The 27,384-nt window shown below is 29.2% G+C and overlaps 3 protein-coding genes across 3 annotated transcripts; all 3 read right to left on the bottom strand.

Annotated features, from left to right (window-relative positions):
- Nucleotides 1-2,790: 2,790 nt before the first annotated feature.
- Nucleotides 2,791-7,063, bottom strand: LOC150025316 (putative L-gulonolactone oxidase 6). The gene is made up of 4 exons (XM_090295819.1): nucleotides 6,323-7,063; nucleotides 4,864-5,119; nucleotides 4,552-4,653; nucleotides 2,791-3,849 (listed from the first exon to the last, which is right to left on the bottom strand). The coding sequence occupies exons 1-4, from the start codon at nucleotides 6,989-6,991 to the stop codon at nucleotides 3,104-3,106; spliced, it is 1,773 nt and encodes a 590-aa protein (XP_090151945.1). The 5' UTR covers nucleotides 6,992-7,063; the 3' UTR covers nucleotides 2,791-3,103.
- Nucleotides 7,064-10,919: 3,856 nt separating this feature from the next.
- On the bottom strand, nucleotides 10,920-15,855 carry LOC137823105 (putative methyltransferase PMT21). Its single transcript, XM_090295722.1, is given in 7 exon segments — nucleotides 10,920-10,930; nucleotides 11,112-11,183; nucleotides 11,516-11,726; nucleotides 11,799-11,857; nucleotides 11,860-11,993; nucleotides 12,100-12,242; nucleotides 15,751-15,855. Coding segments are annotated over 7 exon segments (735 nt in total).
- Nucleotides 15,856-19,416: 3,561 nt separating this feature from the next.
- LOC137822849 (putative L-gulonolactone oxidase 6) lies at nucleotides 19,417-24,950 on the bottom strand. The gene is made up of 4 exons (XM_068627855.2): nucleotides 24,290-24,950; nucleotides 20,724-20,979; nucleotides 20,361-20,462; nucleotides 19,417-20,224 (listed from the first exon to the last, which is right to left on the bottom strand). The coding sequence occupies exons 1-4, from the start codon at nucleotides 24,938-24,940 to the stop codon at nucleotides 19,512-19,514; spliced, it is 1,722 nt and encodes a 573-aa protein (XP_068483956.2). The 5' UTR covers nucleotides 24,941-24,950; the 3' UTR covers nucleotides 19,417-19,511.
- Between the last annotated feature and the right edge of the window lie 2,434 nt (nucleotides 24,951-27,384).

A 27,384-nucleotide genomic window follows, 5' to 3' on the forward strand; every position in this document is an offset into this window, starting at 1 on the left:
AATCTTTTAAATTTAAAATTTTAGAACTGATAATTTCCTCGACTTAATCCCAATTTTAATTAATTTTTTTTCTTTGTATTTCACTTTATGCTTCACAAATATTTTTTTTATTAATAATATTTGTTCTCGAACGTGTGTTGGGGTCTAGAGAACAATTGTTCTTCGACTCCCTTCGGTCGGTCACTACCACTGCTGACTTCCTGCTTTGCCTTCCTCCCCTCGGTCGTCTGGTCTCACAGGCTGGGATTGTACCTGCAAAAGACACTCCAACGCTCAAGTCAGTTAGGGTGTTCGCACTCAGGTGTCAGAGTACTGTAAATAATGACGTACTTGTTTCTTGGAGTTTGTGCTATTTATATTACCTTAATGGGTCTTTGTTAGTGGGCCAGATTAGGGGGTTGGTTCATGTTTAGGGTTGTGTTAAACAACCTTTAACCGTGAATTAACCCTGCCGACTTGGTCAACCCATAGCTTATCGTCATGGGTCGATTGGTCACGTGTCGTCATGTGACCTTTTCATTGTGATTTATTGATTGAATTGTCAAATTCCTGACCGACTCGTTGTGGTTGACTCGGACGATCCAATACAATATCAAATTACTAATGAGAATATTATTATATTGTGGTTTTGCTCCCATCCTTTATTTCCTAAATGTTTTTAATTTCAAGCTAAGTTTATATTGTTATTTATACCTAATTACAAAATATTAAACTACAATTGAAAAACTAGCCTAATGCTTATAATTACAAGTTATTAAAATAGTAAAATTATATCATCACAAGTTATTGACAAATGTATATTAGCTCATATATAATATATCTTCACTAACATTTTCAGTATATGGATTAATAATTTTTAGGTAAAAGTTTAGGGAGAGTGAATAATTCTCCATTATGACAATAAAGTTTCGTTTAGACAGTAAAGAAACTTAAATTCATGTTATCTATATATCAATAAGTTAACAAAAATTAAAAATAGTTAAAATTTAAAACAAATGTTTTTTAGCCAAAATTTATTAGTTATAGGTCGAAAATTTAAATTATTAGTTACAGTTATGGTAAGTTGGAACATGAAAAAAAATATAGAAAGAAAAAAAAAATTACAATATAATTTTTTATATTTTATATTAGTTTTGTCAAATAACATGTGAGGTGAGTGTTTTAAAAAGGGAAAAAGATAATCTATATGTTAGATAAAAAAAATATGAAGTGCTTTTACAATTTTGAAACATTTGCAAACATGTCAATGTAAAAAAAATCCATATCTATTAATAAAAAGATCTTTTATAACCACTTTCTAATATTTTGGTGAATATATTTTGTTAGTAATTTTACTTGTATTAATATAATTTATTTTATTAATTCTCCCATTGTTTTCTTTATCTTTATTCAAATATACAAGAAAATAGGAGATTCCAAACTGTGGAGATGGAAAAAGGAAGGTAGAAAGATACATTGAAACTCAATAGTGTGCTACAAGAGATAATCTTAGGCTTATATCTATACTCATTTCCTTGCCTTTGTCATAAATGGACAAGGATATCTAGTATGGCTCACAATCAGATTAAGCAGAATTTTGACCTCTTTTGTTTGGCAAATTTAAGTAAATTTATAGTGAGAATCACTATAAAAAAAAATTATTAAATATAAACTAATTTTAAACACAAAAAAAATTAATTATTATAGTGATTAAATTAGATATTATTTTAGAGATTAAAAAAAATATTAGTAACTAAATTACTTTATATTATTAATAAATAGTTTCTAAATTTGTATCTAATTAGTTATCCAGGTTTTAACTATCAACTTTAGAATCTAAATAATTTGTAGTTAATTAGATACTAATTTATAAAATATTTATCAATCATAGAAACTAATTTAGATATCGGGGTTTTGATCATCATAAGGTCTTTTTTTTTCCCTTTTTACCAAAATGGTGTCGCTTTAAAAAAAATTACAAATTTGGGCAAGTCATGCCAACTTGGCACGACTTTTGCCACGTCAACCCCTGAAGTCATACCAACTTAGCACGACTTTGTCCACGTCATATATATATATATATATATATATATATATATATTAATTCCAAGCTTATGAGGTCCAATTTAATCAATGAAATAGATTATTCAATTCTAAATAAACAAAGAATTGCAGAACCGAAGGTCACAATAGAAGCAATTGTCCGCACAAACAAGCTTGATAATAAAATTCAATTTCAAGTTTGATTATTAATTTACTCATTTTCTTTACATAAGTATTTGTTCATTCATAAAAAAATTATTTATCAAATTAATTTCAAATATTACATAACTCATAATTTTAATTATAATTAACTAATTCTAATATATATATATATATATATATATATTTAAAAACAAACAAAAAAATTAAAAAAATATGACATGGATAAAGTCATGGCAACTTGACACGATTTCAGGTTGACGTAGCAAAAGTCATGCCAAGTTAACATGACTTCAGACTGACGTGACAAAGTCGTGTCAACTTGGCATGACTTCTACATATAAAGTCGTGTCAAGTTAGCACGACTTGTCCGTAATTTTTTTGACAGTGACTCCATTTTGGTAAAAAAAAAAAACAAGATAGTAAAAAAAAACCTTAGATATCAATATTTTTTTTAGTTTCTAAAATATTATTTAATTTAGTCAAATAATAATTATTTATTTATTATCTTTAAAATTAATTTTTACTTAATATTTTATAAGAGTGAATCCTGAGTGAGCACAAATGAAAGCTCAAGTCTGTATAACAAAGAAAATGTCGAAGTTGGTATAACAAATAAAACGTGAAGGACTTTATTCTTGTATCATATCATACCAGTGAATATGTCTTATAACATGTGTATAGACTGAAACCAAGTGTTGTCAACTCTGCTTCTTTGCCATTAAATACTGTGGATGTTTTTTGTGATTCATGTCATTAAAACCTTAGTAGGTAAATTATAATGTAAACTGAATAAACTAGAACTGATAACAAATTAAATGACAGACATCACTCTTGAAGGAGGAAGTAAGAATTTTGTTTTGGAAATTGAAAACTTTTGAAGCAGAAGTAGTATTAAAAGCAACAAATGATCTATAGTGCTTCAGAGTTCATCCTTCACATCATCTACTTCTCTGGTTCTCTCAGCATCATTAGTACAAACCCTTGCTTCCTTATAAATTCTCCCTGGCCTGCATAAGTAACCCTTCTTTGGTGCACAGTGACTATCTTGTGAGCAAATGCACAACCCTTCCATTGCACACCCATTCTTAGATACTGTCACCCCTTCTTTAAGTCCAAGCATTTGGTCTGTCCACTGGCTCGAGAAAACCCCTTCTGGATCAAACTCCTCTTTAACCTTCAAAAATTTCTCTGCATTATCATATTTCTTTATTACTCCTAGAAATGCTAAGTTTCTATTTTTACCCCAGTGGGGTGATCCTCCATATTTGAACAACCCAATTTGTTCTATCTCTTCAAGTATATCTTGGAAAAGCCTAGGAGCCAATGGATCTTTACTGCGATAGTAGGTGATGTCAAAATCCACACCATCTTCTGATTTTCCAAGGTATGCACTGGAAGCTGTGACATAGCGCATAAGGATTCCATTTGCTGTTTCTAAGCCACACAGTGCCTTTGGCTCCAACTCGACAAGCTTTTGCACATCTTCAATAAAGTTTTTTACTACAGACAGGGAAATGCTAAACGCAGTTTGGTGAAAGAACTCTCCTTTTATTCTGGAATCCCATGGACATGCTGTGATCAATCCATCGTTTAAACTATCTAAACATGTTCCTGATGCTTGCATCCTGTTGCTAAATCCAACAATAGGATACCCAAGAAAGACACCTACATCATATGTTTAAACAAATAGATTAATATTGTTGAATCTTATTGTACAAGGGTAGAAGGGTTTGGACAAGGGTTGAAGGGTTTGGACACTTGTGAAGTGTGTCTTTAATTATATTTATTCTTCATTGATAAAAAATTATTAATATTGTTGAATTTGAAGTTTTAAGATTAGTAGGATGAATAAAAGTTTTAATAAGATATGGGGTTGTGTGTGGGTAGCTATGGTAGCGAAATTGTGAAAACATAAGAATAAGAAGATTTTTAAAAGTGGTAGTATAGATTATATTGAAATTTTTTTCTATGTTGCAAGTGAAGGTATGATCATGGGTGAATTTCAAAGACTATGGGGTAAGTTTTTCATATTTTGACGGATGTTTTAAATCTTTGGTATGCATCTATTAGAAAAGGGTAGGAGTTTATGTTGATTTGTGGGATTGTTTACGTTTATTAGTCATGACCCTCAATTTTATGTGTTCTGATCTATGTAAGGTTTTTTTTTAAGATAGATTTTGACTGACTTAACTTTATATAAGAGTTAGAGTTGAGGTATCAGTTCAATTTAATTCTTTTTTTTTGGCCAATCAAATTTTTTTTTGTTGAATTTGAAAGTTTTTTCATTTCTGAGTCCAAATTAATTGCCATTTTACTTTACTCAAAAACAAACAAAAAAAAAGAATGGTGAAAAAGAAAAATGAGTACCATTGTTAGTCAATCCATAACCAATGCCTGACAGAGTTGCAGTTATCAACTTAGCACCAAGGCACTTCCCATTAGCATCACGTGTTGCTTCTTGAAGTTCCTCTGTTAAACCAAAATGTGAAAAAACAACTACTATAAACAACAACATATTTGACTGTTAAGTTGTCCTTTCTCTCTTTTGTATTCATATGCACGTACATATTCAAACATGCATGCACTGTCTCTGTTATATTTTATATTATGAAATATTAAACATATCTGAATTGTTGTTTAATATTGATTATGGAAGAATAGAAAAAATAAGAATGGAACCTGTAGATCTAACAATGGCTAATGCTGCTGAGAGTGTGGAACGAAATGGGAAGAAATCGTATAAGCCATTTCCAGAGGTATTAACAGACACACGGTCATCAATTCTATAGACAGCTTTTTGTTGACTTGGGTACCATGTTACATCACCAAACTCATGTTTTCTTCCAAAACTAACAACTTCATCTCCTAAATCCGAATCATCTTTGCTCACATACGTAACAGATCGCTTGAAGAGAGGCTCCAATTTTAGGGTAACCTGTATAAAAGTGTAGATCAAACTAAACTGGTATCTGTAGAATACCTAACACACTTTACTTTGGACATAATAAGAGTTCATATATGTTTGAAAAAAATAAAATTTTATCTTAGTTATATTCTTCTATATCGATTAGAAATTAGAATAATTTTAATTGAATTAGATTTAAATTTTATTTTTTAATATATATTTTTTAAGTTAAAATATGTCTTTTTAATTCAACTAGTAAAATGTAAATAATTATATATCATGTTTTGAAGGTCACCCTTGTATCTTATTTATTTGGGAGGTGGAGGGTGAAATTCTTGGCTTGATCTGCACTGCATTATTTCAAGATGAGAAAGGCTTTTTTATTTCTTACAGGTGAAAATATTTAATTAGAAAGATTTGACTTGGCATTCACGTGGTTACTTCAAAAAAAATTACTAGTTGGATTTTTTGAGATTTGAAGATTTTTTAAACTCTCACCACATCCTATTACTAATTCGTACGTAAAAACATATATAAAGAGTGATCTAATAATTTGTATATGAAAATATATGTTATAAATAATTCGATAACGGTATAGTAATTAGAATGATTTTGATAACATATTAAGAAATAAACTTTAAACTTAATTCAATTTCGTAATATTGTGTTATAATCTATGAGGCTCGGACACATATCTTAAATAAACATATCCGTGTCGGATACACGTATCGGTGTCGACACTCATAGGACATTTATCGGTGAAGTGTTCAATTCAAAAAATATTTGTTGAATTTTTTAAAATTCTAATACGGTTCTAACACAATTTTAAAAGGTATAAATACAATAATTTTCTAAAAACTTAAATTTATTGTATAAATTTTTATTATGATTATAAAAATAAGAAACAAATTCTTTTGAACTAGTCATGAAAAATATCTTCCTGCTCCCAAAAGAATATGAAACATACTTTTGCACATAAATATTTATTTTCAATTTATATAATTTAAAATTATATAATATATAAATCCGTGTTCTCGTATTATATAATATATAGATCCGTGTCCTCGTATCTTACATTTTAGATATTATACGTATCTCTGTGTCTGTAACCGTATCTATGCTAGATAGGTTATAATTAAAATTAAAGAGTGAAATATTCTAATCTTTTAACGATAATTTTTTAAAAGTCTCACAGACTAAAATGATATTAAGGAAAAAGGAATACGTATATACCTGGGAAAGAACTCCAAGAACTCCGAGGGAAACTCTGGCTGCATCGAGAGAGGAGTGAGATTGGTTAAGGGTGCGAACCTTAGCATAACCATCTTCTTCTCCAGCAGGAGTAACAATTCTTAACTCCACCACATACTCATGAACCGCACTTCCTTTCCCCCACAACGTGCTTCCATGAGCACCAGTTCCCATGAGTCCACCAATGGTTAAACCCCACCAGTACGGAGCATAAGGCAGGGCCAAACCAGCCTCACCAGCCGCGGAGATGATCTGTCTCAGCGACGCGCCACTCTGCACAGTCATCGTCCCTTTCTTCGCATCGATCTTCAGTATCTTGTTCAGATTCTTCGTGCTTATCAGCAACCCGTTTTCGCCGTCAGGACAAGCCAGCTTCGTTATGCTGTGGGAAAAGCGCGTCGCGGCTTTCACTTTTCTTTTGTTCTTGGAAGCTGAGGCCACCGCGGACACGAGCTCCTCCTCCGAGGTGGGGTAGATAACCTCGGCGGCGCGGCAAAGGCTCCGGTCAGGGAAGATGCCATAGGTGTTGGTGATGGTGCAGTTTTTGTTGTTTGAAGCACACCGAATTGGATCCTCTGGAGGAGTTGCAATGACTCCACATGCACAGATAAATAAGAACACAAATGCGTACTTCAAAACTTGTTCCCTCATCTTTTTACTGTAAAGTTCTTATCTACTTCCTCTGCACTATGCATCCTATTTATACACCATTACATATCTTAACAAAGAGACGTACATGATCACATTTTTAAACACTTTTAAACACGTTACACTATTATTTTAATATTTTTTCATATTATTTATTATAAATTTACTTTTTCTAATATATATTTATTTCCTATTGCATAAAAAAATTATACACAAGTATTATTTTGATAAGAAAAAATGGTAGATGAACCAACCATGGACTAAGGTGAATACTACACACATTTGAAAAATATTTTCGCTATTAGCGCACGTTATCGAAGTCTGCATCCAATATTATTTTATTAAGTAATGCTATTAAACTTGGTCTTCTATAGTAATCTAATCGAGGTTTAGTGTGATTATAGTTTATATCATAAATACAAAGACTTTTTAAGTCATTGTTTTGCTTAGTCAAGCCTAGATCAAATTGTTTATCTTTATATTCTAATTTTTTTTAAATCAAACAAACTAAATTTCTAGCTCCTAACTGGTAAGTATGTTGGTCTGTAATAGTTTTGGATTGAAAGTTAAACGGTAAGTTTAGTTTAGTATTTATATAAAGATTGAGACAATATCCTCTTTAATTTATTTATTTATTTATTAATAAAAAAATATATACTCTAATATTATTACAAACTTATTTACATCTAATCAACATGTGGGATACCTTAACTAACTCCAAAAATGTATATTTATTATTAGTACATGGAATTTGTTATAACACTATTATTTTTTTGCATAATGTGTTTTCCATTTTAAACTTTATATAGAAGTATAATTTGTTAATATCATATATATACTCTAAATTATGACACATGTGTTAATTATTTTAATTCCGACACATATGTTAATTGTTTTAATTCCTCGACATCATAATACTTTTCAACGAATTTCTCTTTAAATCATTTGGAAAGAAAAAAAAAGCTTGTTATGTTCATTCAAAACAACTATTCATTTTTCATTAATTTGAGGATTTATTGTCTTAAAAATGTTTTGTAAATAGTTATTGTTGGATTTGCATCAATAACAAGCATAAAAAGATAATAACAAAATTTTAAAAAAAAACATTTTTATTAACATTAAAAGATTTTATACATAAAATCTAACATAGTACAAAATTATTTGTACACAATAGTCTTTATATATAAAACATACACCAAGGAATAACAAAAAAATATTAAAATAATTAAGTATAATAAATGTTGTCATTAGACGATCTTTACATTATTACTAGACCATCTTTTGTCTTCTCATCCGATGATCTAATCATTTGTGTTTTTTTTATGAGTAAAAAAATAATGAATAAATAAGAGGTATTTTAGAAATACCGCAATCCTTATACAAAAGATCTTCTTGAGACTCTAAATTTCTAACCTCCTAACAAGAACTGAAAAACCTACAAGGAGTTATCTCCTAGAAACATTGACTGACCTCGTGCAAATCAAGGATTCAAGACACCAATCTGAATAAAAAAAACTTTGTTTAAGTTCTTCAACTAAAAAATTGTTTGATATAATTTAAAATCAATTAACTATGTAAGAAAATAACTTTATCACTTTTATTTAGTATATAAAAATGTGTGTTAAGGACTTATACTTCTAACATATACTTTGTACACAATTTAGATGTTTCAACCATAAATGCTTCTAGGTAATATAATTTTTTTCATATATATTTTGAATACCTTCGTATATATCCCACAAATGAGTATATATACCATAAAAATATAGGGTCACATAATTTAATCCTCTTTACTAAATAAACTACTAAATTGAATTGTGATGTCAATAAACATTTCTTATTTACAAGATAATTACGACTACATTTTTATAGTTAATTTAATATGTTATGATCAATTACTTTAATTAATGACCTCTTCAACCATTTTAGGTAATATGCCACAAATAATTACTATAAATTTATGGTAAGAGAATGACAATAATAAGATTTAAATTAATAATAAGTTTGAGATCTTTCTTTACACTCAATATTTTATTTCTGTTATGCTTTTTCTTGTAAACACCTACAAAAATTATTTTCTTAAATTTTTTAACAACGTAAAACACATTAGCATCAAATTTATTTGTTTGCCAGAAACTTTGGTTGTAACTCCAAATATACATTTCTTTAATCTAAATATTTATGATAACTTACATTATCATTTTTTGACTTTAACATTCATAAGCTACTCAATTATATTATTATATACATTATTTTCTACATACATTACATTTATATAAGTTCTAACCGAGAATAGTCATGGAAGGAAAACAGGTCTGATATGCTCACAAGGTTTAGGGTTCCCATAACTATGGAGGAAACATTTCAATCAGTGAAAAAAAATGTTGTGAAGGAAGAATTTTTTTAAAGGGATATCACATGAGAAACTTTCCTATCTAGAAGAGTGGGATTGTTTTTTCACTAAAAAAAGTATTAAATAAATATTAACTTAAAAAAAAGTTAATATATTAACTAAATTAGATATTATTTTAAAAATTAACAAAATTATTGGTATATAAAGTAATTTTATTATTAATAAATAAATTTTAAATTAGTATTTAATTAGTTATTAACTATTTTAAAATTAAAATTATTAGCTAAAATTTGAATATCTAATTAAATATTAATTTAAAAACTAATTTATAATTTTATTAATAACATAAACTATTAGAGTTAACTCATAAATAAATAAAGTTTTTTTTTTATATGAAGGAAAAACTTAAAAGTTTATTTGGTTCACAAATAAAAGTTATTTTCGTAAATCACATGAAATATTTGTTAATAAGCGTGATATTTAATTATTATACGAAGTTCCGTGACTTGGATTAGATATGGTGGAATACAAGTATGACATTTAACATTAGTATTGAATCGCAGTCATTTTTGACAACTTGGTAATTATCTATTCAACCAAGAGAATTATATATTTGGTGTCTTTCATCCATTTTTGAAAGTTATTGTATAATGGTTAAGGATCCCTTTGGTGTTATCTCCAATGCAAGTTACACTTTAGTTTAATGAAAAATAAAAAAAATACTTCCACTAGGTATGTATGAAATTCTTTTCAAAATCTAATCTAGATCTAATCTAAATATAATAAAATAGATTAGATCTAAAATTCAGATCTATTTTAACAAATCAAATTTATTTAGATTTTTTTTAAATTTATTTAAAATAGATTAAATTCATTTTATGCATTAAATTAAATATTCTATCACTAATGAAAAAAAAATCTTAGATAACCATTTTTAAAGATCTTAGACAATGGTTTTGAAATCGTAATTTATCAATACGTACGCTATATCACTACAAGAAAAAGTGCTTTTAGAAACTAAATTTTTGGTTTCTAAAATGATAAAATTAGTCACTAACTTAATTAGAAACTAATTTAGAAACTAATAGTCTTAAGTGGCTAAAATCATGGTCGCTAATTTTAGATACCAATTTAGATTCTAATTTAGAAACCAATTTAGTTACCATTAAATAAAAACCAATTTAGTGACCAAAAATATAGAAACTAATTTAGTGACCAATTATATAAAAACCAAATTAACAACTATTTTTTTTTAAACCAATTTAGTGACCAAAATATATAGAAACTTATTTAGTGACCAAATATATGAATAACAAAAAATGTCACTATATTGGTCTCTAAATAATGTAATTTATTATAAAAAATATATATATATATTATTATTTATTATAAAAAAAATATTTTATTATTTATTATTATTATTATTATTATTATTTATTTTATATTTAGTTTTTTATTTCTATTTATTTTATTTTTTATCAAGTGTAAAAATCAATTCATTTAGGTGTGGTAAAGGAAACATTCTATTGATAAAACTTACATATGTATTGTCAAATCTCTTAGGATTAAGAATGTAATTCATTGCAGTTCTGGATAAACATGAATAAAAAAAAGTCAATTACATTTCAATTTCAACTTTGATTTGTTACAGCCCCAAACAACAGCCACGATACTCGCAATCTTTTGTGTATCAATTGACATTACATAGCATGGTAACTTTCAACCAAATAGTAAACAAAATAGGTAAACAAGCCTGCATGAGATAAATACCCAAAATCCACCTAAAAGCACAAAATCCACCGGGACGAAGAATACAGTGCATTTCCATGAGATAAATACCACCTAAAAGCACATGAGAATATCCCCCATTAGAGAGTGACTAAAAAATTAGAGTGAACTTAGATACTAGTTAACAAGTCACGTATAAACACCAAAATAGGAATTAAATTGAATGCCTGAGTTTATGTAAAACCTTAGCTAGAGGATGAAGGTCCTATTGCATACCATCTCATCAATGATCATTGATCATTGATCACCCATCAACCAACGGAAACAAAATCATAAAATGTGTTGGCTTTACATTAATTAAGTGCAAGGCACTAAAAAAGCTGGATCACATAAATAAGAATGAATTCTGTTTGATTGATAAAATTCAATTTGCATAGAAGATTTACCAAATTCCGTCCATGGGATAAGGCATCTGGAGCAATGAGCCATGTCAAAGGAGTTTGATGGGAAAGGAAGTATTTGTGTAGATATGACACCAAGAATAGCTGGTATTCCACGCTCTAGAGCAAATTGAACTTGAGCTTCATGGTTATCTCTTGGAGCAAGAAAAACTGTTGGAATCCCCTGATCCAATAAATCACCACCCCAGCTAGCAACCTACAATAAATCAGAGTTAAGTTATTAACTTTGAAATAAACCTCAAGAAAAAGAGGTTATGAGTAAACTCACCCCACAACTAGTATCAATGGCAGTTCTCACTGTCCCATCTTTCATTTCTGGGATTAGTTTTGCATCAAATCAACATATTCACCAACACCATTGGGAAACATAGTACCCCCACCTGGAAACAGAAATTTCTCCCCTTCCTTAATCAACCAATGTTGGTTAGACTTCTGCTTGTTGATCCACTCATAGGGCACATTCCTGACATTAATGTAACAGAAAAGTTGAACAAGTGCATAATATTTATAGTTAACTCATTCAGTCTTTTTCTTTTTAACTCATAAAGCATATTACATTATACTTGTACCAACACTCATCTCTGCTCTTTGACCATCTGATTAGAGGCTTGTATCCATCTGGTGGAGGAACCAAGCATTCCTTCCTCTCAAAAATTGGAGGGCAATGGCGTTTTAACAAAGTAAGCCGGAACGTGCCATATTTTCTCCATCTCTGTAAAATTATGCATGCTCAATCAACAATGAAAATTAAGCATCAGCAAATGACTACCATTTACGAAGCCTACATTGAGATAGTACATGGAATATATTATCAAATGGCTGCAAAATTGACATGGCTAAAAAAATAGAACACAAATACAAATTGAGATAATACTATGGACTTTTTTTTTAGAAAAAACAAAATAACCCATCAAACTGCCCTATTATGTATAGGCTTTCACATATTTCCATGGAATAAAAGGAACAGACCCTCAAGGCCCGCATAAGTACCACTAGACCATCACTAATTTGTATCAACATATAAATGGAGGAGTAAAGTTAAAAATAACATTTTACTTATTCAAGACAATACTGATTGAAATTCATAAATTCCACAAGGTTGAAAATGGGATCCAATAACAAATTGATGATGAAACCAACAAATTGATAGAGGGATCCATGAATTTTATCACCCTAACAATAGTGTGAAAAATAACAAGTTAAAAAACATGTGGCCGCCAATCATTCAAAATGGAAAAAACAGTAACTACTGCCATTGCCATCAACAAAATATAATCTTATATGATAAATCTGAGTAACAAACCCACATTCAACCCAATTATTCATCAGTTCGTGCAACCAGAAAAATATTTGCATAGCCCTCGGATAAAATAATTAAATGCAAATCAAATAATCTACACCCTGGTTTCATTTACAGCCTTCTTGCACAAAAATAAATAAATGAACGAGTAGATATGAATGTAAGAGAGAAATAGAGAGAGAGAATGGCAATGGTTCAGGTATAAAGAAACCAAATGGCAGATCACTAATAGTCCCTCCATCATTGGGCATCAACAAATAGCACGGTAGACAACTTACTGTAATCTTTAATTTATGTTAATGAGCAAAACATTGTTTCACTATCTACTTATAGTTCTAAAAAAACACAATTAAATATGTAAACCCTTATAAGAAATTTGACTTCACAAATCCCTCAGATCTTATATACAATCACTTAAAACATTTATTACTTACTGTAATCTTTCAAAGAAAATAAATTATTAAAAGAATTAAGAGAGAAAAAGATGCAAATCAAGTTGTGAACAAAACCACAAAGCCGCTAAATAGTCTACTTGTACATCCTTCGCTATCATTGCAGATTTGGAGGTAATTAGTTTTCCATTATCATTCTCAATTCTCAAATCCATTTATTATAGTAAAAACATGATAAGAATAATTATAATCAATACGAAAAAAAAATGAATTAGAATAAATGGGAGAATTATTTAATACTAAGATTAATGCTGAAGCACGTCAACTATAGACTTTATACAGTTCCTATTCCTCTATTCTGTTGTTTATCAGCTCTTTCACATTCGAATAGAATGTGGTGCAGTGTGTTCTGTGGGATTGAAAATTGAAAGTGAAAGGATAGGAAACCGTTAGGAATTGGGAATAGCAACGAAGGAGAATGAGTAACCTAATTTAACCTGAAGATGAAGAGCCTAGTGATTGGGGGTATCCAATTCCGAAGGGTTGAATTCGTGGTCAATGTCGCAAAGCTTTTGAATCTTTGTGATTCGACTGAAACAAAGACACAACAAGCGTGACAGAGAGAGAGTGGATAATTAGAATCAAAACACAGTAAAGGAATGAATACCTGTGGAGCTTCGTTGCCGTCGCAGGGTGCGTTTCCGTCGCGGGTGCGTTGTCGTCATGGATGCGTTGCCGTCGCGGGTACGTTGTCGTCGCAGGGTGCCATTGCAAGGTGCGAGTTGCAGAGTGCGTGAAGGTGCGGGTTGCAGAGCGTGTGAAGGTGCGAGTTGCAGAGTGTGTGTTCGTGAGAGTGAGGGACGAGACAGATAAACTTTCAAATTTCAAACCATTTGCTCAGATTTTGAATAAATTAAATAAATTTTTGAAAAATATGCATTTTTATTTAAAATAATTTATTAAATTTTTATTTTAAATAATATTTTGAATTTATTATTAATTTAATTTTATATTTAAATAAAATTAAAATATTAAAATATTATTTTAAATGTAATTTTTAAATTGATAGAATTATTTTAATATTATACTAAAATTAATAAATTTATTCATACCAATTTAAAATATTTTATAAATTAATAATTAATTTTATAAAATTTAATTACTCCAAAATTAGTATCTAAATTCAAATAATAATGACTAAAAATTAAAGCATCTAATTATATATGATGATTAGAAACTACAAATTAGTTTCTAATTCTATTATTTTTAGAGACCAAAATTTAGTTTCTAAAATAAATTAAAAGTGACTAAAAAAATGGTTTCCAATTACATCTTCACAAGAAACTAAAAAAATGGTGTCTAAAAAAAACTTTTATTTTTATTTTTATTATTAGCAACCAAAAATATAGTATCTAATTATATTACAATTTTTATTAATAATAGATACCATTTTAGTAACCAATAAATTTTAGTTTATAAAATGGTATCTAAATTAGTTACTATAGAAACTATTTATTTTTGGTTTCTAAATCGGTTACCATTCAATCATTTTCTTGTAGTGTATTTTCGACTTATAAACGACAATTCACGACCATAGTCTATAAGGCATTATAAACGACAGTTATTTTGACCAAGTGTCTACTATAGTTCACAACAAATAAGGTCAAAGTATAGACAGTTGTTGTTTTCAAAATTATTGTTTATATGACATTATAGAAGACGATTGTAGACACAACTGCTGTATAGTGCAAAATATAATGTTGAGTCTCGCAGTTTCTTCTGAACTGAATAGAAGAGATACAATTTGTGACTTAAAACAATTTAAGAACATCACAGAGATACAATCTGTGACGTAAATTTGTTCCACTTCAATAAAAAATAAAAGTTTATTGCTAGGATGTGATTTAAAGGTTTATTTTTTTTTCAAAAATAGGTTGATAAAATGAATTTTGTTAATAATACTAATTAAACAAGTTTACCGTTTTTTACTTGATGTTTTTTTATCAACAATGAATTAATAATATAGAACGGGACATTTAAGGGGTGTCTCAACCCTTTTACACACCCTTACCTAGTTCAAGAGTACATCAAAACAAGAGACATTATATGAACCAACACTTAGCTCAAGAATCTTAAACTATTCTAAACCCCCCACTCCCCATACAAACCCAAAGGATACAAAATTCTGCCCAAAAACAGCACTACCAAAAAAGATAAGCAAAGCTATAAGAAATTAAAAAGCTTGAAACAGAACATGATTGCCTCCAACACCCTATATGGATAATATGCATATGGATAGCTTGCCTTGGATAACTCAAAACAGAACACTAGACCTTGGATTTCATGCATAAGATACTTGAATTTAAGGGTTGCATGAATCATAGAGAAAACATTCCAATTGAACAACCATCAACATAGCATTTTTCAAGAGAGCAGAGTGAAATTGCTGCATAAAAAGTACAACAAACAAGACCTTTGCAACACACATAACTTCTTCTCGAAAAAGTTGAGTTGGCTTACATACTTACCTGAATAAAATATGCATCAGTTGTTGCATAATTCTGCAAGAAACCAACCTTACACCTCAAAGCTTCACAATCCCTCATAACCACCTTAACATTGGGAGCCAACATCTTCTATGTCTCTTAACCTCCCTTGTCCCTGTAACTAGTTTTGCAGCGAGCACCCGCCTTTAACCCCTTACCAGACCATTCCTCTCACAAGACGCTTTTAATGCAAATAACTAGATTCATATGCCAATCAGAGAAGGAGTAGTTAAAGGCACCCAATTTGTGTTTCATCCATAGTCATGACTTTAGTTGTGCCATTTTAAAAAATCACCTCTGCATCTACTACCCCTTGCTTAAAGGCAATATGATTCCTATGCTCCCAAATACACCACACTATCGCCCACATACATTTCCAAACCAAGTTTTGTTTATATGTACCGTGTGGCAAGACGAAATTCTCAAAATGACTCATCAAATCGTTATGATGAAAAAACACAATCCCAATCCATCTGAAGCATTGAGCCCACACCAGTTGGGCAATGATACATTCAACAAAAAGATGTTGTGAAGATTCATCTGAAGCTTGACACATCACACAATATAAAGGGGTTACCACTCCTCTTCTAGATAAATTAGTTCTTGTAGGAATTCTATCCATAAGAACCCTCCACGTTGTTGTCAGCATATTTGGAAAGGCTTTGGCCTGCCAAAGGTTCTTGAAGATACTATTATGGGGGCTACATGCATGCCTAGCTAGGCAGTCATAAGCAGATTTCACAAAGAACTCCTCTGATGCATCACCTCCCCACGCCTAGACATCCTTAACCTCCTTATTCCATCGGATTCTGGAAATATACTGACACATTTCCTCTTATTGTGAAGCTTCCCATTAAAACCTAGCCCTCCTCCACCTAAGCCTTCATCTCCACACCGAATCCTCCCACCCTTCTACCTCTTCCACCTTCTCCCCTTAATCCAACAAAATGGAATACAACCTAGGATACTTGGAGATGAGAGTGACATCATAACACCAGGCATCTTCCCAAAATCTAACCTTATCCCCACCTCCCACTTTCCATACTAATGCTCCTCGAAACCACCCCTCTTCTTCACCCTCTCAGCAACTTTTACATAAATCTTTCCACCACCATGACTGGTACTTAAAAAAAGACTGATTATGTCTACACTCCGTGCCATACTTAGATATGAGGATATCTCTCCACTTACCCTTTTCCTCATTTAAAAGCCTCCACTTCCACTTAGCCAAGAGGGCAACATTGAACTTCCTAATATCTTTAATACCAGTCTGCCATCCTCAAAGGGTTTACACAGGGTCTCCCAGCTCACCCACGAGATAGAGCTCTTCTCCTTCCCCCAACCCCACAATAACTGCCTTTGAATGCTAATAATTTTGTTATACACCACCTCTGGGGCTTTGAAGAAAGACAAATAGAAGAGCAGTAATGATGAAAACACCGATTTCACTAGGCAAATTCTTCCGACAAGAAACAAAAGTCATCCCTTCCAAGCATTTAGTTTAACACTAATTATGTTTATCATAGGCTCCTAAAACTTCTTCTTCCTCGGGTTACCACCTACTTCTAACCCAAGGTACTTGAAAGTTACCTTCATAGTACAATGTAAGGTTTTAGCGTAAACTTCAAGAGATTGTCTCTCCACATTAATACCTGTCATCTTTGATTTGTGGAAGTTCATTTTCAAACCATACGCAAGTTCGTAACACCTAAACATAGCCTTTAGAGAGAAAACATTAGAGTAGGAATCCTAACACATAAAAAGGGTGTCATCTGCAAATTGGAGAACACAAGTATCGACATCGTCAGCTCCCACCTTCACTCCTTTAAGCAAGTTAGTTTTAAACGTCTGTCTAACCGGTCTAGCTAAACCTTCAGCTAGCACAAGGAAAAGGAACAAGGCTAAGGGATCACCCTGTCTCAATCCTCTCAATGGTTTAAATTCCAAAGTTGAACTACCATTGACCAAGACTGATATCGTTGTTGGTTTATTACTTGATGTTGCTCTTTAGTAAATAGAGCCAACTGATATCGTATATTGCTTTCAACTAAAACTCAGTTTTGTGTCTAAATAGATGAAAAACAAACACAAAGGACAACCAAACATGTATATAATAACTAAATTCAGTGAGACAAAACCGTACTGAATGGGTCTAACACAAAATATAGTTTGAATATGGACAAAAATAAAAGAAATAAGTAGAGAACTTTCTCTTTAATTAGGCATGTAGATTATTGAATAAGAAAATAAAATAAATAAATTTACGGACATAATTTTATGCTAATTAAAAAAATTCAAATTTACTCAAAGATTTAAAACGTTTACTTTATTATTTGTATTGTAATAAAATTGTTTTCTATTAATTTTAATTGTGTGTTATAAAATTATTTAATTTTAATAATTAAAAAAATGAAAAGTATAAAAAAATTTCCCTTCCATAATTTTATGTCAATTTATGTTCCCGTAAAATCTTCCTTTTTTTTTCTTTTTTTAACAAAATAATTATAAATTATTATTTTTAACTTTTCTCGCCTTACCTTCATTATTATTTATTGGGTACTTACATATTGCAATGACAGAAACTCCAAATAGAAAAGTTATAATCAAACAAATATGAACAATATATAGAAAATAAAATAGTAACTCTTATATTACACTTACTAATTACTCTCTATCCAGAACCATAATGACTACTTCAAATATATCTGCTATGTAGTTATCAGCATTCATATAAAATTGAAAGAAACTCAAAGTGGTACACTTCTTAACGTTTTCACCCCTTAAAGTTTCTGATTATTTATTATAATTAAATAACGTTTTAAAATTAATCCACTTGTTCTTCTTAATTCCCCACCATGTATATGAACTATATCTGCTATATGTATGTATTACCAGCATTCATAATAAAATTAGAAGAAAAATCAAAGTGGTACACTATCACCCCTTAAAATTTCTGATTATTTATTATATTATCAATCAGGCTTAAAAAATTATCTACTTGCTCTTCTTTAATTCTCTATATATTTTTTTATCAATAAAAAAAATAATATAGATATTTTAGGTTAGGATTAAGGAGATTCTTCCATCCTTATACAAGCAAGTTATCCTATAATTCCATATACATAAAACATGACGAAATTCTAAATCAGAAGAAAGTAATACATAACAACCTAAGAACTCATATATATATATATATATATATATATATATATATATATATATATATATAACAACTTGCTAGGATTTCATAGTAACAAGTAACTTATCTGTTTTGAACTGTTGACGCACTACAAGACAATTATAAAATAAATTAGTTGCAATAGTAACTAAATTAGAAACCATTTTAAAAACTAAAAAAAATTGATTTCTAGATTAGTTTCTATTATTATTAAATATTTTTTAAATTGGTATCTAATTAGCAACCAAAGTTTTTCTACCAAATTTAGAAACTAAATAATTGGTAGTTAAACCCTTGGTTGCTAATTAGATATCAATTTAGAAACTATTTAACAATAATAAAAACTAATTTAGAAACTATTTTCTTTTTAGTTTATAAAATGATCTCTAATTTAGTTATTATTTCAACTAATTATTTTAGTATTTAAAAGTTGATTTCTATTTCATGATTTTTATTTTTTTTATAATCAGTTCATATATCCATGTTTATTATCGCATCTTCTTTTATTTAGTTCTTCAACTATATGCAGATACATTGTGGAAAGTTATTTGAAACTTGTTACATCTTAAGAACCTGAAAGAGCACAAATCTTTGCTTCCTTGTAGACTTTGCCTGGTCTGCAAAAGTAGCCTTTGGTTGGTGCACAATGGTTGTGATGGGAGCATAAACATAGACCTTCTAATGCACACCCATCCTTTGATATCATTAACCCTTCTTTTAGACCAAACACTTGGTCTGTCCACTCACTAGAAAATAGCCTCTGTGGATCATACTCATCTTTAACCTTCAAAAACTTGTCTGCATTTTTGTACTTGTTCATCACTCCTTCAAATGCCACATTCCTGTTCTTACCCCAATGGGGTAGTCCTCCATATTTGAAAATCCCTATCTGCTCAACCTCTTCAATGATGTCTTCATGCAGCCTTGGAGCCATTGGGTCCTTGCTACGGTAGTATGTGATATCAAAGTCTATGGAATCCTCTTGTTTCCCTAGGTATGCACTTGAAGCCTTCACATAGCGCATTAGAATTCCATTGTATATCTCTATGCCACAAAATGCCTTTGCTTCCAATTCAACCAGCTTTTTCACATCTTCAATGAAGTTCTTTACCACAGACAACCCAATGCTGAATGCCGTTTGGTGAAAGAACTCTCCTTTGATTCTAGAGTCCCAAGGACATAATCTTGTCTTTGTGTTCATATCACTTCCCAGGCATGACCCTGAAGCCTGAATCTGGTTATGAAATCCAACTACAGGGAATCCAGTGAAGATTAAACCTGCAAGTTCCATTATAGAATATGTGATTAAATTAGTTCTAAGTGCTCTTATTACTTCATGAAACATGAAAGCTTTTGTAAAAAAAATGAGCTCTAAGTACTCATTTGACTAAAATAGATAAGATAAATTCAACACCATTGTTAGTTAGTCCATAAGCAGTGGCCATAAGGGCATTCGTTGTTCTCTTTGCAAGGAAGCATTTCCCCACAGCATTACCAGTAAGCTCCTCAAGTTCCTCTATAGTAAAAAAAACAAAGGAAAACAATATCACTTTCATTAGAAATTTTGAAGACAAGTTATTAAGTACTATTGCTTGGACTAACAAAAGCATTATATCCGTCACCCTATTAGTAACTATTAATTAAGTGCATACATACTACGAGTTATAGATACTAATCAGAGAACGAGAAATTTACTGAAAGTACTTTTGACGAAATTCAAGATCAAACACGTGATTTTTATGTAACTAAATATTAGTTTACATTAAGAAAAACTCGCCTGTGGTTCTGAGGAGTTCTAATTCAATTGCAGGAGTGGAACGGAAAGGGATGAAATCGTAAACACCATTGCCTGATGTATTAATAGGAACACGATCATCAACACGGTATACAGCTTTGTGTTGATGTGGGTACCAAATTATATCTGCAAACTCATGTTGTTGTCCAAATGTTATGATTTGACCCTCCAAATTTGCATCGTTTTCGGTCAGATATGTAATGGATCGCTTGAAAAGAGGTTCAAGTTTCAAAGTAATCTGCAAAATTTATCAGCATTGTATCATAATCACCTTCCCAACAGAAATGTAGTGCCACAAATTAAGACGTTTTAAAGAAACAAAAGAACATATATTATGTCATGTGAATGCATTGCAGCTACTGCATAATTTGCTAAAAAAAATCTTAGTTGCTTTTTTTTTCTGCTTATATTTTATATTCTCATATAAGAGTTTGGATAGTTTTGAAGTGTTTTTATTTTTATTTTTATTATAAATAATAATAATAATTATGTTGCTGGAGAAAAGGCACATTGTCAATTTCTTGCTTTTTTGCACATATTTGTGGGATATTTATCACAACAAGAAAATTATTATATAGAAACCAATTTTAAATAAAAAAATAATTATTTATTATATTGACTAAATTAGAGATCATTTTAGAAATTAAAAAAAAATTGTTTCTAAATTGATATCTAATTAGCAACTTAAGTTTTTACTACCAAATTTAGAATCTAAATAATTGGTAGTTAAAACTTTGGTAGCTACTAATTAGATAACAATTTAAAAACTATTTAACAATGATAGAAACTAATTTAGAAATCAAATTTTTTTAGTCTATAAAATTGTCTCTAATTTAGTTAATATAACAACTAATTATTTTTTGTCTCTAAAATTAGTTTCTATTTGATGATTTTCTTGTATTAGTTTCTATTATTGTTAAATAATTTATAAATTGATATATAATTAGCTATCAAGATTTTAAAATAAATGGTTAAATCATACTACACACTATTTTTTGTTTGAAATGACAAAAATATCTTTAAACAAAAGAGACTACAAATCAAAATATATTTTAGATTTTTGTTTTAACATGTTTTCAGATTTGAATTTTTGAAATACTTTTCTGGTGTTTTAATATATTTTTACATTTTGATTTTCACAATTTTTTTCTAAAATGTTGTTAATTCTTCAAAATTGTTTTTCCGAAACGGAATTTAAATTTTTTAATTCTGTTTTTGAAATTTATTTTATAGAACACACAAATTTAATTATTTTGAATTTACTTTTTCAGAATTTATTTTTTAATTCTGAAATAAAGACAATTTTGAAAATTTTAGAAAGTGTAGATCACAATTTGTAAGGTGAAGAATTTACCTAGTGATGATAGTCTTCATGTTTTTTTTTTGGGCAAAAAATGATGATAGTCTTCATGTTTGTGAGAGGCCAAGTATATCCAATAACTCTTTAAGGTTAACAATTAAATTTTTACCTCAACAGGCTTAAGCTTTTTGAAACTTATTAAAGAAAATGTTTCCACTTGAGTTCTTAATCCCTCCAATAATATAGGTTTATGTGAGGTAGGTGCACGATGTAACTATCACTAATTACACTAAACCTAATCTAACCTACCATGTCAATATTGACTTTTGTGATGCATATATTTAGGTTCATACTTCAGACTCACATGACAGCAAATCCACCACAAAATACTATAGATATCTTGGTTCTAAAAATAGTACAGAAGCTAAATACAGAGAATTTGTAACAATTTAAATAAATACTATATGAAATCAGTCTCCTCTAACTAAATTAATTATAAGAGTACCACTTTTATCTCTTATATTGTGATATTTTAGAGTTATTGTGAAGAGTACCTATTTTATCTCTTATATTGTGATCATTTTGAGTTATTGTGTTAGTATAGTTAATTCGGTCGTGGATAATATCGAATGTACGTGTAACATATTTTTCTTATTCAGATTATTGTTTTAATAGTTGGTTTGCATGAAATTCATTAAAAAAAATTTAGGTGCGAGGCTTGTAAGAGTTTCACTACAAGAAAATTATGAAATAGAAACCAATTTTTAGAGACAAAAATAATTAGTTACAATAGAAACTAAAATAAAGACCATTTTAGAAACTAAAAAAAAATTGGTTTTTAAATTAGTTTCTATTATTGTTAAATAGTTTCTAAATTGATATCTAATTAGCAACTAAGGTTTTAGATACCAATTATTTTGTTTCTAAATTTGGTCTCTAAAACATTGGTTGCTAATTAGATACCAATTTAGAAACTATTTAACAATAATAGAAACTAATTTAGAAATCAAATTTCTTTTTAGTTTCTAAAATGATCTCTAATTTAATTATTGCAACTAATTATTTTGGTTTCTAGAAATTGGTTTCTATTTCATGATTTTCTTGTAGGTTTGTTGTCGTATATTTTGTAAACATGTGATCGACAATAAAAACTATGATAGAATAGTTTTTTTTAGATTATGTTATTCTGTTTGTTTTAGAAGTTTGTCTCTTGAATGTAAAAAAATCTATTTATATTTTTTTTATAAGAGTTGATGTATCTCTAAAATATCCCTATTATTTATTTATTTATTTATTAAAAAAAACTAATTCAATCGTAACCTAACGAATATAATATTTTAAATTTAAGTGGTATAAAGTTGGTAAGAAAGAAGTTGGTTAGTTATCTTCCTGTTCAATATAATTTGGTAACATTCACAAAAGCTCTCACTTTATAAATTTTAGAAGTACCAATATATCTATCGATGAGTTTAAGGTAGTGTTAGAGTAGTTATCACGAAAACTAATTATGAATGTTTTATTTTATCTTTACCTTGTACAAATCCTTTCGGAGTTATATTTTTACTATTTTGTGTGTGTGTGTAAATCCATTAGTTTTTCTCCCGCGTTAAGGTACCAATATTTTGGCTGTATTCTCGGAAGTTGCTACACAACGACATAAAATTCGTAATTAAAAGATAGTATCTTCTTCACAGTTTATATTCATTTAAAAACACAAAATTATACGAATCACATCAGAAACACACATTAAATTTCTTTTGAATAAAATTATCAGAAGGTTCAAAACTTGAAAGTAAAAGTTGATTATGTTAAAATAAACAAAAAGTAAAAGACACGTGTTTGAGAATAATAATATTTTATAACTTAATTTCAACTTTTAACGAGTTATTTAAAGTTTATTCTAACGAGAATTTGTTTGGTTTATCAGATTATTTATTGTCGAACCATCCATACATATATAGTCTCACGCACGAGTTGACAAGTTTTAAAAAAGTATATTGAATATCTCATATCAATCATAAATGAATTATATATTATGAGTGATCCGATAACGAGTGACTTAATAAGTGCAACAAACAATTGTTAGGATATACTCGAAATAACTATAATACCATACTTAGAAGTGGATTATAAAATGTTCTAATTTATAGTCAATGTAAGATTTTTAAGTGTGCAACTCTTTTACACCGATTTTATAAAATTGAGTTAATAAGAAAATGGAAGTGAGGGTACATGCAGAAATACATACCTCTGAAATGACCCCAAGCAAGCCGAGTGAGAGTTTTGCTGCATTGAAATGTTGATCTTGTTCATGAGAAAGGGTGTGAACCTGAGCATAACCATGTTGAGGAGATGCAGGCGTAACAATTCTAAGCTCCACAACCTGTTCATGAACAGCACTTCCTTTCCCCCACAAGCTGCTTCCATGGGCTCCTGTCCCCAAAATGCCCCCCACCGTCAAACCCAACCAATACGGCGTGTACTGCAACCCCAACCCCGCCGTCGCCGCCTCCTCCACCAGCTGCTTCAACGTCACGCCACTCTGCACCCTAACCGTCCTTTTCTCGGCGTCAATTTCCAACACCCGGTTCAGATCTTTGGTGCTTATTAGCCACCCATTGTTGCCCTCAGGACACACCCACTTGGGGACGCTGTGGGAGAAACGGGTGGCGACTTTCATCTTCTTGCCGTTTCTGGTGGCTGCTGCAACCACTCTCAGAACATCTTCTTCTTGCGTGGGGTAAAACACCTCCTCTGCTTCACAGATGCTTCGATCAGGGAATGTGGCGTAGGAGTTGGTGATGGTGCAGTTTGTGTTCTGTGAGGAGCACTTTATGGGATCCTCCGGAGTAGAAACTGCGACATGGAAACCAAGGAAGAACAAGAGAAGAAAAAACATTATATGATCCACAATTGTGTTTTCATACCACTCTTCATATTTATTGCAAAAAAATTATACCAAATGTGATAATTTTTTTTTAAAAAATATAACAAAAATTAAATTTGTAACTAAATAATGTGAAAAATAATTAAAATAATAAATATTGAGAGTTATCATTATAAAAAATTCATTAAACAAAAATTAATTTTAAAGATAAAAAAATAATTAATTGTTATAGTAATTAAATTATAAAATATTTTAATTAAAATATTGACAGTTAATTAAATATCAATTTTAAAATTATTTATCAATAAAAAAATTAAATAAATTTAGAAATCAATAAAATACATTAATTTGTTGTATATATTGTTGGTATAAATAGAGTTTAGTAGAGAGTCCCTATCAACAACACCCATCCATAATAATATCGGTGAGACCAATTTGGCACACGTTTTTATTTTCTTTTCATAAATTTAATGACTTTATTTACTTTACCAAATCAAAATCCTAAATTTTAAATCCTATCTAAAACATATAATTCAGAAAAAAAGTATAAAATATTTTTTTTTGAAGTTTCTTAACCTTTTTATCGTTTGAAAAAAAAACGTTTTAAGAAATTTGGTAATCTTTAGATGTAACAACATCTTCCTTTTATAATATCTTCAATTAAAGCAACAATAAAAAAATTTAGTATGAAGAAAAAGATTTTTAAAAGTACTCTAAAGTTCTTTTAAAAGTAGATCTTAAAAAATATAAATTTATATACTTTTATACCAACCAAAATTAAATTATGAGAGTAACAAAAAAAAAATAAGATTCTAAAATAAAATTTACTATTAAAACAAGAATTGGATAAGATCTTATATATTTATATTATATGATAAATAAGATATAACATAAAATTTTACATAAGATGCTTCAGAAAAACCTGAATTTTTTTTACCTTTTATGTATCAAGACAATCTATTAACTTGGGATTTAAAATAATTATATATCATATTAATCTTGAAGTAAATTGAAGTGTTATGTTTAATGTGAGAGTTTTTTTTTTAAAAAAAAATTGAAGTGTCGGCGCTGTTATTGGGTTTTAAACACTACTGGACAAATACAGTTAGTGTCTTATTAGAAATAGTTTTAAAATATTACTTTTTAAAGACATATAAATAAGAATTCAAAAATATCTAAAAGATTATATATATTATGTAATGTATTTTTTATGAGACCATTTTATGAAACTAAGCTCAACTTTATATATATATATATATATATATATATAATGATTTTAATTTAAGAAATAGTCTAAAAGGTTAAAGATGTTTTTCATTATTAAATCACGAATTATTATCAAGGTAAGTTATATAAAACTCATACTAATAATATTTTTATAAAATAAAAAATTAATCCAATAAAATGTATAGTGACGAGAAATTAAATTAACATAAATAAATTTATTAAGGTTTTACAATAATTATTTTAAATTTTTTTATGAAATTATATACACTTGTTTTCTATTATTGTATTAGGCTTCTTTAACTGTTTAAAAAATATTATATTATACTTCTTATACATTGAATTATTTTCGTAGTAATTTTAGATCGACCGATATAAATGCAATTCAGAGGCGGTATAAATACAATTTAAAGGAGCATTTTCTATTTCTGGTTGATAACTAATGCAAAAAAAAACATCTCCTTTTAATAATAACTATGTTGTTTATCTTTAATCTCAATTTTATAATTACAAAAATTCATAAAAAAGGACTAAAAGAGGGGTTAACAATGTACAAAATAGAAACTAAATAATTGTATAAAATTATATTTTTTTATAATATTGTTTTAGTAAAGAGATCTCCTACTAGAGCATAGTGTTAAGTAAAAAACAGTAATTTCTAGTATTAGTGTCGTATTTTATGAATTGAACTTCGTTCTTTTTTAACCTGGATCATTTTGTTCTATTTCCTAATTTAACTTTGATGATTCGGATTCCAATGATCTGCTTAATTTCATAATCTCTGTCTCCTCATTACTATCTAAAACCAAATACGAATTCTCATAAGAATTATGGTTGGAAATGAGTCACTCAACAATATTATTGGATTCGATCATGACTATACAAATATAACTGATAATACATTAAAGTTTTCTATCAAAATGTATGATAGAATTTTCAGTTTTGATTCAGCACTTGTAGTTTTTGTTAAATCAAGTGATTCTATAAAAAGAATTATAATAAAAATGATTTATAGGTTAAATATGAACTCAAAAGTCTAACTAATAGAAGTATAGCTAGAAAAACTACGTTACAATATAGAAAATAAAGTTATATAAAAGCAGTTTATCTGAAAGTGAGAGTGAGTTGTGTGAAATGAGGAGAGGAGAAGGTGATGAAGGTTGATTAAAAGAAGCAAAACATCCTTACCATAAATGAAAACCTGAATTTGTCTTCTAATTAGAACATCCACC

Source organism: Phaseolus vulgaris, chromosome 9 (genome assembly GCF_051622355.1).
Source record: "Phaseolus vulgaris cultivar YP4 chromosome 9, ASM5162235v1, whole genome shotgun sequence".
Lineage (NCBI taxonomy): Eukaryota > Viridiplantae > Streptophyta > Magnoliopsida > Fabales > Fabaceae > Phaseolus > Phaseolus vulgaris.

Coding starts and splice junctions, on each gene's coding strand:
- LOC137822849 (XM_068627855.2), bottom strand. CDS start 24,940: ATGTTTTTTCTTCTCTTGTTCTTCCTTGGTTTCCATGTCGCAGTTTCT. Junction 20,980..24,289: donor TGCTTGGGGTCATTTCAGAG/GTATGTATTTCT, acceptor TAAATTTTGCAG/ATTACTTTGAAACTTGAACC. Junction 20,463..20,723: donor AGAACTCCTCAGAACCACAG/GCGAGTTTTTCT, acceptor TTTTTACTATAG/AGGAACTTGAGGAGCTTACT.
- LOC150025316 (XM_090295819.1), bottom strand. CDS start 6,991: ATGAGGGAACAAGTTTTGAAGTACGCATTTGTGTTCTTATTTATCTGT. Junction 5,120..6,322: donor TTCTTGGAGTTCTTTCCCAG/GTATATACGTAT, acceptor ACTTTTATACAG/GTTACCCTAAAATTGGAGCC. Junction 4,654..4,863: donor AGCCATTGTTAGATCTACAG/GTTCCATTCTTA, acceptor TTGGTTTAACAG/AGGAACTTCAAGAAGCAACA.